Below are 11,088 nucleotides of genomic sequence, written 5' to 3' on the forward strand. Positions count from 1 at the left end.
AGCAGATGTAGCCAACTTAGAAGGGCAAAGGACACATGTTTGGCATGTCAGCACAAGGTGCTCTATAGATGAGATCTTACCTGACATGTAGGGAATAATTAGCATCTACCTGAGGTTGTACAGCACACACTCTCCGGCCTCACCACTGGGGGTTTTATTGGACAAGAAAAAGTGTTCGGATGAGTTTTAAGCTTCCATTCTACTAGTTATATTTTTGTGTTGAGTAAGTGAAAAGAGCAACTTTAGGGAAAGCTCTTTCACCTTACTTCCTAGTCATGAGCCTCTTTAGTGCTCCCTTCACATCCTTGTTTCTCAGTGTGTAGATGACAGGGTTTAACATGGGCGTCACCAAGTTGTAGAAGAGGGTAAGAAATTTCCCTTGGTCCTGAGAAGCATTATGTCCTGGTTGCATGTACATATAGATGATATTCCCATAAAACAAGGAGACCACAGTGAGGTGGGACCCACACGTGTTGAAAGCCTTCCTCCTTCCTGAGGCGGACTTGATCCTCATCACGGCTAGAGCAATGTAGCTGTAAGAAATGAGGATGAGAGTCAAGGGTACCAGCACAATTATCACGGATAAAATGAAAACAGTGCTCTCCACAGCCACAGTGTCCACACAGGCAATTTTTATCAGAGCTGGCATCTCACACAGGAAGTGCCTCACCCGGCACCTCCCGCATCGCGGCAGCTTCATGGTCACGGGAGACATGACCAGGGAGTTGAGGAGCCCAACACTCCAGGCCACAGACACCAACTTCCAGCAGAGCTGAGAATGCATAATGACTGAGTAGTGAAGGGGCTTGCAGATGGCCGTGAAGCGGTCGTAAGCCATGACGGCCAGCAAAACACACTCAGTGCCTCCTAGCCCTAGAAACATGAACAGCTGGACCGCACAGCCAATGTAACTGATGGTCTTGTCCTGGCCTCCTAAGTTGAAGAGCAACTGGGGGATGGAGCTGGTGGTGAAGCAGAGATCGAGGAAGGACAAGTTGGTGAGGAAGAAGTACATGGGCGTGTGGAGGCTGGGGTCCAGGTGGGAAACTAAGATAATGACGATGTTGCCTACTAAAGTCACCAGGTAGAAGATGAGGACAAACACGAAGAGGATAGATTCCAGCCTGGGTCTGTCCGAGAAGCCCAGCAAGATGAACTGTTCCTGGCAGCTCTGGTTGCTCATGGCATCAAAGGTCGGTACACGCCTGTGGGAAAGCCATGGGAAATACATCAAGTTCTTGAGAGGCAAGCTAAGTCATCTGCAGAGGGACAAGACCCCGAAGAGTTACACATTTCAACATCTTGAGAAGACCTACACAACACCTGTGGGAGAAAATCTTCTCATTGGCCTAGTTTCTGTATTTTTGGATACCAAAGATGTACAGAGCAGTATAGAATATTTGAACAATACAGTTGTGTAGAAAGAACAGGAAAAGATGGCTGATGCTTCAGAATAGACCACGACTTCATTATTGATGCATATCCTTTCAGCCATTTCTTAGGTGCACATATAACACACCCCTAAACAAGAGTATATTTAAAAGTTTACCATCTGATTTTATTTTTGGAGGGGTGTGTGTGTGTGTGTGTGTGTGTGTGTGTGTGTGTGTGTGTGTGTGTGAGAGAGAGAGAGAGAGAGAGAGAGAGAGAGAGAGAGAGAGAGAGAGAATGTTTGTCTGCATGTGTGTGTGAGTGCACTATCCATGTCAGCTCCCTCTGAGTTCAGAAGAGGGTATAAGGTCCCTGCGACTGGAGTTACAAACAACTGTGACCTGCCAAGTGGATACTGGGAACCAAAGCAACCTGGCTCCTAACTGCTGAGCCAGCTCTGAAGCTCCATGTCTGAGTTCTCTTTTATTCAATATTGTATCAGAGTTTTCTTTAGTTTTAAATTTCTGCAAAAAACAGTATTTGGTAATTCCTTCACAGTGTTACTCTTTCTTGGTGTTGGTCACTGTCAATATTTCATGTGTATTAGATATCTGAATAGTCTATGGATGTGCCTATTTTTTTTTTTTTTGTGGCAGGGGGTGGGGGTGGGGTGGGGAGTTTTGAGACAGGGTTTCTCTGTGTAACAGCCCTGGCTGGCCTGGACTCATTTTGTAGACCAGGCTGGCGTCGAACTCAGAGATCCACCTGCCTCTGCCTCCCGAGTGCTGGGATTAAAGGCGTGTGCCACCACACCTGGCTGGATGTGCCTATTTTATTGTGCCCTTTCTCTTAAATATATGGCAAGTATTTGAATCAAAGAGATACACTGTTTCAGCGTGAAATTGTTTGTGGAGAGGTGTGTAAATTCTTCATGCCTACTTGCTTTTTGTATCTGAGAAAACATTCTATTTCATCATTGAACTAGCGTGTCACAGGTTCTATAAAAGTCTACCAACCAAGCTCAAAAGCTGCTTTTGGCATAATGAAACCAGGAGTAATGTCTGATTTAATTTTATTTATTGGAGTAGAAGGCACGACCCTTCAGTTATTTGCCCGTTGAATCCACAGCAATATATAAAATTTTCTGAATGTGATAAATTCTATCTTACCTTTCCTATAAAATTCTTATCTTTCTTTTCTTATAAATATACACTTACTTTCATGGGAATTTTTTTGAGACAGGAATTCACTGTGTAGCCCTAGCTGGGTTGGAACTTACCTTATACACCAGGCTGGCTTCTAACTGAGAGGTCCACCTGCCTCTGCCCCTGAGAGCCCGGCAAGAAGCCGTGTACGGCCATGACTTGCCTTATCTTTGAATTTTAAAATGACAAACATTCCCAAATAAGCTTGAATTAGAGATTTTAATACATTGCTGGAGAGTTCCATTATGTTACCTTGAAAAATAACAGGCCTTTTCCATGAAGAGAGAGCTATTTGTCAAAAAATAAACAGAACAAAAAAAAAAAAAAAATCCAGGGAAATCATTCTTGCATATTTAAAAATGGAGGCTAATCCAAAGCTGTGGACCTAGATTTTGGAAATCTCTAAATCCATTCAGTACTCACAGGAACCAAGCGTCTCTTTGGTTGCATGACATAATAGAAGACATGAAAGCTTTAGGTTCCTTTGAACATGTCAAAGAAATGGCCTAAATCAGATAATTTAAGACAAAGACAAGTCAATGGCTTGACATATGAGTTGTTACTCAACACATTCACTTGGTGTTTGGAAGAGTTCTTCTCAGGCTCCTAAGCACAGAACGTGAGGCAGAAGCCAGAAGAATTTGGTTCAACAGCCTATTAAATTAAACCACAAGTTCATTACTTTATTTTGTAAGGTTGCGCTTTCAGTGCCAGGTCTCTTCCAGGTAAAGGACTTTATGGTCCCACCAGTAACTATGCTAACTAGTAGTCATGACTAGTTCCTTCTGCAAAAGCCATCATTTCTAGGCATGTGAGTATAAAAAGCACCACGGAGAGTCCGGTCAGAGGGAAAGACCCACCTTGATACAGTGTCTCACACATGCTGCTATGTTTCCACACCGTTATTTATATTTGTAAAGTGTCTTGCACATGATAAACAATGTTACAGCTACCTGTGGTGACTATGATAAACAGGACATGCCAGGTCTGTGTTACCGGTTATCAGCAGGAGGCTCTGTCCTGTGGTACAGGGAGCAGAGAGAGCAGCAAAGACTAACCGGTCTTGGTCAGCTCAAATTAGTTACAACTGTAAGAGGTCAGAGAAGAAAGCCTTGTGTGGAAGTTACATTCTGAATGACTTCAAAAGGTCTCTGCAGGTTAAGTATTGATACAGCCTTAGGTCAGAGAAATCAATAGTATCCTACAAATATACAATTCAGTTTATGAGCAGATTTATATTGATAAATATAAATATTCATCAAATATTTATCAATCTCCTGTTACACATTAAACATGTGTTCCATCTTAGTGATATAATAATTATTAAAATAGATAGCAACTGACCTCGTTGATGTATAGATTTGTGGGAGAAAAATGTTTATCAAGACTCACAATAGGACACAGATGGTAAGCAATGTACCAATGTGTATACAGCTAGAAGTTTTAATTGTGGCAGTTGAACACAGGCCTGTCTGAGTATCAAATCACAAGGTGCTAAGCCAGAAAGAACACGTTTTAATTAGAGGCCTCCAGCTGCAGTACTGGGCTTCACTAAGGAGAGCAGAGGACTCCGAGCACTTCACTTGATGGTTCCTTCAAATTGTCTCCAGAACTTGGCTTTCTAAGGCAAATAAAGGATACACCAGTATTCATTAAGTCTAAAATTTCTGGATTTAAAGACGATGAAAAACCAAAAACCAAAAAAAACCCTCCCATGCTGGAAAGAGAGAACTGACTGCCACAAGTTGTCTTCTGACCGCCACACGCATGTTGTGACACGTGTGGAATGTACACACTCACACCAATGCAATAAATAAATGTGGTCAAAATGTAAAATCTCCAGGGATCATTTCTTTTTGTAGTGTTGGGTTTTGAGTCCAGGCCTTTATGTGCAACAGGCACTTTGCAGCTTAACTACTACCCCTGTAGATGAAATTTACAAATACCTCCAAGCAACAGCTGCAGGTAGAATACGTATCACAGGCAGCAGAGGGATACACAGAGTGAGTGTAGTATACACTACTGGTTCTCTTCGCTTATTGGGCCCCTGTTTTCTTTAGATGTACTGAGTAGTATGTGCTCAGAGTTTTCTCTAAAGATAGTCACTAATCTGAATCTTTATCGGTGATATGTGGGCATGCTGAACGAAGTCAGAAGTTTAGATATATCATATACATTGTATAGTCAGTGAGCAAGTGTCAGTAATATAATCTCCCCTCCTACTAATTATGACCCAGCATCAGGTACTAAGGGTCTAGGTGGGTAAGCCGTGCTAGAAAGAGAATCCACAGCCAGGAGCATTTCTCGGGAAGAAGAGAAGGTCTTTGGGTTTGTCTCTGGCCGCTGTACAGACGTCGCATGAGGTGTGTACACAGGAAGGAAAATGGAAAGCCTAACTTTTGGGTAATAATGAGGTTAATTGTGCTCCAAGAAGAGTACAAAGCATCTTGGGGAGTCTAGATTCTTGTAACATTTTTTACTTTACTTTAAAAAAGTCATTTCTCCTTTTAGTTGTATGATTGTGTGTTTGTGTGTGTGTGTGTGTGCACGTGCGCATGCGCGTGTGCAAGGGTGTGTGTGTGTATGCACGTGTAGATGCTTGTGGCATTCAGATCTCCTGGATCTGGAGCTATAGGCAATTATGAACTCCTCCTTGTGGGTACTGGGAACAGAACTCAGGTCCCATGGAAGAGTAACAAACACCCTTAACCACTGAGCCATCTCTGCGGGGCTCTTATCTTTCTGAGACAGGGTTTCCCGCTGTAACTCATGCTAGTTTAGGACTTAACCATGTAGCCCAGATTGGCTATGAACTCATGACAATCTTTCTACCTTGACCTCCTAAGTACTAGGATTACATGAGTAAGCTACCATGCCCAGCTCATCTCCAACTTTTCAAAACATTGCTATTTAATATACTTTTCATGATACATAAACTTGAAAGTTAGGGAATTTTAGTATAAAGTTGTGCTCCTGGGATCACCATCTGTAGCTGATGGGTGTGCAGAATTCTTGATTTTTTAAAGTTAAAGTGTATGTGGTGTGTGTGTGTGTGTGTGTGTGTGTGTGTGTGTGTGTGTGTGTGTGTGTGGCGGGGTTGTATTTGAGAGAAAGAGGAGAGTATGGTATCTTATGTAAATCCTTGCTGGTTCGTTGACCTTGAACTCACACAGCAGCACCCTAGGACTTGCTGTCTTGACCTTCTGTACGGTAGCCTTGGCTCTGAGTTCTAACGCTTGGAGACTCCTAAGTATGAATTTGTTTATTGCTTCATGACCATCTAGGCCGACTCTGCTGCCATTATACTCCATTCTACCATCTCTCTCGTCCTTCCCTAGCCACTTCAGAGGACCAGACATCCATAATAGCACAGGCGAGCACAGCTGTCAGACACGGTTTTATGGTTGATAGATAAGTAAGCCACAATAAGAGAAACTATTAGTTTACTCTTAGAAAAGAAAGCAATGAGGGATCTGTTTACTACTTGCCTCTTCTAATCCATAAGGAAGTGATGTCAGCATTTATTTCTCCTTCTCCTTCTCCTTCTCCTTCTCCTTCTCCTTCTCCTTCTCCTTCTCCTTCTCCTTCTCCTTCTCCTTCTCCTTCTCCTTCTCCTTCTCCTTCTTCTTCTTCTTCTTCTTCTTCTTCTTCTTCTTCTTCTTCTTCTTCTTCTTCTTCTCTGTTCTGGATCCTTTTTCCTCTTCTGATAATTAGGTCTAGTCCTAGGAAGCTTGCCAGTGGTCTCTGCTCTTGAGGATCTTCTCTTCTGTGACGTCACTTTACAACCTGCATGAAGAAATCTTACAAGATGGTCAGTGTAGTGAGCAACCAGTCACCAAAGAGATGCACTGTTCCCATCTGCATCCCGACCTCAGGGTCTTTACATTCTCAAGGACGCTGGGCCAGGCACAGAGCAGGATTCTCATGAAGTCAGTTCCCTCATTGGCGGAGCAGTCCTGAAGCCCTGTGTGGGCTTCACATGCTCCACACCAGGAGTCTGGGAGGTGACCCAAAGACTCCTAAAGAAAGATACTGCAGCAGTAAAGACAATTTATATCTAAAATCTTCATAAAACACAGATTGGAGAACTAAAAATGCTCTACTCCCTTCACTGAGGCCGTTGGGAATATGCGTTCCACTGTAGCAATTAGACAAGTTTGCTGTTCTGTCCAGACAGAAGGACCAGTGGGACATAGCTAAAAAAACTCAATGGTATATTTCCCTTAGACTCTGAGGATACATGGTCAGAAACAGTTTTTTGAATAAGATATCTAACTATTTTAGCTTATCATTGGGATCTGATAAAAAATTTTTGTCGTCTTTTAGATTCTAGAAGTACTTTTACATTTAAAAAGTTTGTAATGATTTCAAATCATGGCGTGCCCTTTATTGATCTATTGACAAGAACGAGTGCTTATCAACAGCCAGTAATCACCATAAACGGACATATTGACTTGATGAAAACAGCAGAATATTTTCATAGTTTGACTTAAATCTACACTAACTTTTTGTTTTATGAGAAATAACAAAATTGGCTTCCCATAAGAAAGTGTTTAATTCAGTTGATAATTTCTTTTTAAAGCAATTGGGTATTTAAGTCTATCTCTTAGGAGTTGCATGGGCAGTTTAATGAATAATCTTATCAAATATTCAAAGAACGACTAATCCCCACAATGATTTGAGACTATCAGAAATATGAGAAACAATAAATGTATGCATCTGAGTTATGCATACACATGTAGTAAGTGTTGTTTGAACAGGTATGATGACGTGATTTATTGCTTTTTGAAAGAACATTAGAAGCTGGAAAAACTATTCCCTAGGAAGAATCCTGACAGTGTTATCAGACTAAGATCATGTATGAAAAAAAAGTGCCAGTTTTCTTCATGGTATGTTGGTCACAGTTAATGAATCAAACAGATGCATTATTATTATTAATATTATCAACTCTATACTGCCCTCGCATTCCCTTGCTGTATACCTGATGCCCTCTCTGTGTTTAGGGTCATTGATGAAATTAGTATTATTTTTCACACTGTTGGGGAACTAAATACAGGCTTAATATACACCAGACAAGAGATTTTCCACAGAACTAAGATCCAGCCCCTAATAAGCTAATAATTAACTATTTAGTAAAAGTAAGTGTTAAAACTCATTAAAATACAAAAAATAATAAAGAAATTATTTTAATAATCGTAATATTAAATATTAATATTACAGCAAAAAGGAGCAAACAGATCAATGTGGCAGAAAAACATCTATAAATACCAATGTTATGGTGAACTTTATTTTAATTTATTTTGAAATCTTTATTTATGTGATTAATTTTTATGGGCATGTGTGGGCACTTGTCTGTGCACAGGATTCATTCAGGAGCTTTCAGGGGCCACAAGAGTTCCAGATCCTCTGGAACTGGAGTTGTGGTGCCGGGAGTAGAACCCGAATTCTTAGCCACTGCTCTTAACCACTGAGCCATGTCTGTTCCCCCTATCATGAATTCTAGAGTTTGATGAAATTAACTATACAATGATAAAATGAATTTGGAAATGTATTTTTTAGTACCCAGAGGAGAAAATTTCATATAGTTTGAAACTTCTACAAATTCCAAGAAATACGCATCAGAACAGCTCTATGGTTTTGGAGTTATGGAGGCTTTGATTAAAGAAATGAAAAGCACAAAAGAGATCATCAGTAAAGGGGGGAGGGGGGCTGGCGTCCACAGGAGTTGTCAGTAGGCGAGCAGTCTCAGGCTGTAAATGTCTGGATGGAAGATGCCGTGGTTGCTAGTTTTGGTGCACACTGGTCACTCTGTTGTACTCAGACCTCAGAAGAAAGCGTTGTCATGCCTCTGAGCCTGGCTCAGGCTGGGAACGGTCTTCCTAATTTCCCATGGGTCTGAGTCCCTGGAGCTCTTGGCTGGCCATGCCCATGCCAACAATGCACATTACTCAAGGCTTCATCCACTCACGGTTTCCTCTGCTTCTCACAGTACTGGAATTCGTGAAGAACAAACAACAAAACAAAGCAAAGCAAAACAAAACACATTCCTTCTACCTTTTAACTTTTTCTCCTCGGTCCAGAGTGTGCAATAGCAAAAAGGTGAGGTTTTTGATCTATCCAAATAAGATATTAATAACAATAATAAAACTCTCATGTTTACTCCATTTTACTACTTTTGTTGTGTGCGTTGAGGGGTGCACCTGTGGAAGTCAGAGATGCTCTCTCTCATGCGGCATCCAAGAGTGCCATCTCGAGGGCCTGAAGCCCTAGTCTTTACACAACACCTTTATGCAAGCCATGTAAGGTACACTTAGAAGTCACACACTCATCTTTCTTTCTGATCTCAGTGTGGTACAACTGAAGGAGAGCTAGATGGGTACAGCTATATTAGGAATTAGAAAGCGCATTTCCTGAGAAGGCTGCTTCTTATACCAAATGCATTGTGGGAAGAATGGCTAAAAGGCATGTGGGTGGAGCCAGATATCTAAATGGTACCAGTAGGGGAAAAGAAATAGCCAAGGGCCCTATAAAATATTCAGGCGAGATTCTGTTCAGTCAACTTCCAGTGTTAAGCTTCCCCCATCCCAGATGTATAAAGCTGTCATTGTCCCCTCCATGTGGCTTGCCCTCTGTCTTTCCTGATTGCTCAAAAATCCCCAAGACAAGCAAGGACAGTCTCACTATGTAACCACACAAAAGAGCCAACTTGACTAATCTTAATAATAGCTTCATTCCACAGTTCCAGATAGCCCTTCGTTTCTGAATTATGTACAACTCACTTCCTGAATGACTTACTTTGTCATGTGACTCACCAAAGCTAAAACTAAGACAAATTTGCTTATAAATTGAACTATCATTATTTATGACCTGTGAATTCATAACAACTTTCATTCTTTTTTTTTTTTTTTTTTTTTTTTTTTTTTTTTTGCTCTTAATTGAATTTTGGCAGCCTCGGCCAGAATCAAATTCACTAAATAGCCAAAGACAGTTTTAAATGTCTGCTCTTCCTATCTCTTGATTACCAGAGTGCATCACCACCAGACCTCTCTAGGGCAGTGGGGGCTTCTGTGGGGGTTTACACTGGGCAATAGTAGAGCAGGGTGTGTTGAAAAGTCAGAACAAGGAAACAGCATTAAAAAAAAAAAAGGCTGCCTGTCAGTGGTGGCACACACTTTTAATCCCAGCACTGGAGAGGCAGAGACAGGTGGATGTCTGTGAGTTCTAGGCCAGCCTGGTCTACAAAGTGAGTCCAGGACAGCCAGAGCTGTTACACAAAGAAACTCTGTCTCAGAAGCAAACAATAAAGACTGCTTACACCGGATCATTTCATGTTACTGTTAAGAGTTGGTTCTTTTGTGGTTTCCCAAGGGTACACATGGTGTAGGCATGGGCCCTAGTATGGCGCCTTATTTATTTTTCTATTGATGTAATAAAAACACCTTAACCAAGTTCAATTCCTGGGGTAATAAGAGTCTATTACCATCATGGTGGGGAAGTGTGGCATCTGGAACACCAAGCTGAGAGCTTGCCCTCAGTGGCACACTTCCTCCAGCAGGACCGTGTCTTCTAAACTTCCCAGAACAGCGGGAACAACTGAAGACCGAGTACCCAAATGCTGAAGATTTATGGTAGATTCATGGGATTATTGGGACATGGTGACCTTACAAGGTGGGTCCCAGTGGGAGGTCTTTATATGGTAAGCTCTTGGAGGGGGTAGTGGAACCCTGGAAGATTCCCCTTTCTGTCTTTTGCTTCTCGTTGTGTGAGATGGTTCTCGGCATCCTCCACTTCCCTCAGGATGTGGGATGTGTTGGAGCACTTAAATCCACGAAGCCAGGCAGTCCAGAACTGAAGTCATTAGCCCAGATAAGCCTCGTCTCCTTATATGTTAACTGTCTCAGGCTTTGTAGTCAAGAGAAGTGATTGATATGTTGCCTTTGGTAAGGGTTAATGAGAATGCCGTCGCAATTATGCTGACTCAGGCCGATGGGACGTTTGTGATTTCAGAAAAATCTGGTCTAGTTTGGGATTTTAAAAAAGTGTTATCATCATTATTATTATTACTACACTTAACACAGTTGACTCCTTTTTTAACATTTGGTCTGGTCTGCTGGGACACAGTAGAGGAACTCAGCCCACAACAATGGCCCTTCATAATTTTGTGTGACATAGCTTATTTAATACAGGCAAAGCCTTGCACTGGCCCATGGTTGGCTCCGGTAAGTCATGCACGAGATCTTGGCCAGGAGCTAAGTCCCTCAGTTATATAAGCATCATAAAAGCTAACTGTAAGATGACAAAATGTTAGTGGAAAAATTACTTGCAGTGAGTAAAAAAATGTGATTTTTTTTCACAAACAGGATTAAAATATACTGTTAGTCTTCTATGTCACTAACAATAGCTTTATAAATAAATGAGCAAAAATCAGAGTTTCAGAGAAAAATTAAAAACTCATCTTCAGGGCTGGAGAGATGGCCAAGTGCTTCCACAGAGACTCCTGGTTCTGCTACCA

General features: G+C 41.5%; 1 protein-coding gene across 2 annotated transcripts; it reads right to left on the bottom strand.

Annotated features, from left to right (window-relative positions):
• Window positions 1–262: 262 nt before the first annotated feature.
• On the bottom strand, window positions 263–3,880 carry LOC127208991 (olfactory receptor 2W3-like). Of its 2 annotated transcripts, XM_051168520.1 has the most exons (2): window positions 3,870–3,880; window positions 263–1,178 (listed from the first exon to the last, which is right to left on the bottom strand). In XM_051168520.1, exons 1-2 carry the CDS (start codon window positions 3,878–3,880, stop codon window positions 263–265), a joined length of 927 nt encoding a protein of 308 aa, XP_051024477.1. The 2 variants fall into 2 exon arrangements, with proteins under 2 accessions (XP_051024477.1, XP_051024469.1); XM_051168512.1 differs by lacking the exon at window positions 3,870–3,880 and having other exon boundaries at window positions 263–1,183.
• Between the last annotated feature and the right edge of the window lie 7,208 nt (window positions 3,881–11,088).

The sequence above is a fragment of the Acomys russatus genome, chromosome 3 (genome assembly GCF_903995435.1).
Source record: "Acomys russatus chromosome 3, mAcoRus1.1, whole genome shotgun sequence".
Lineage (NCBI taxonomy): Eukaryota > Metazoa > Chordata > Mammalia > Rodentia > Muridae > Acomys > Acomys russatus.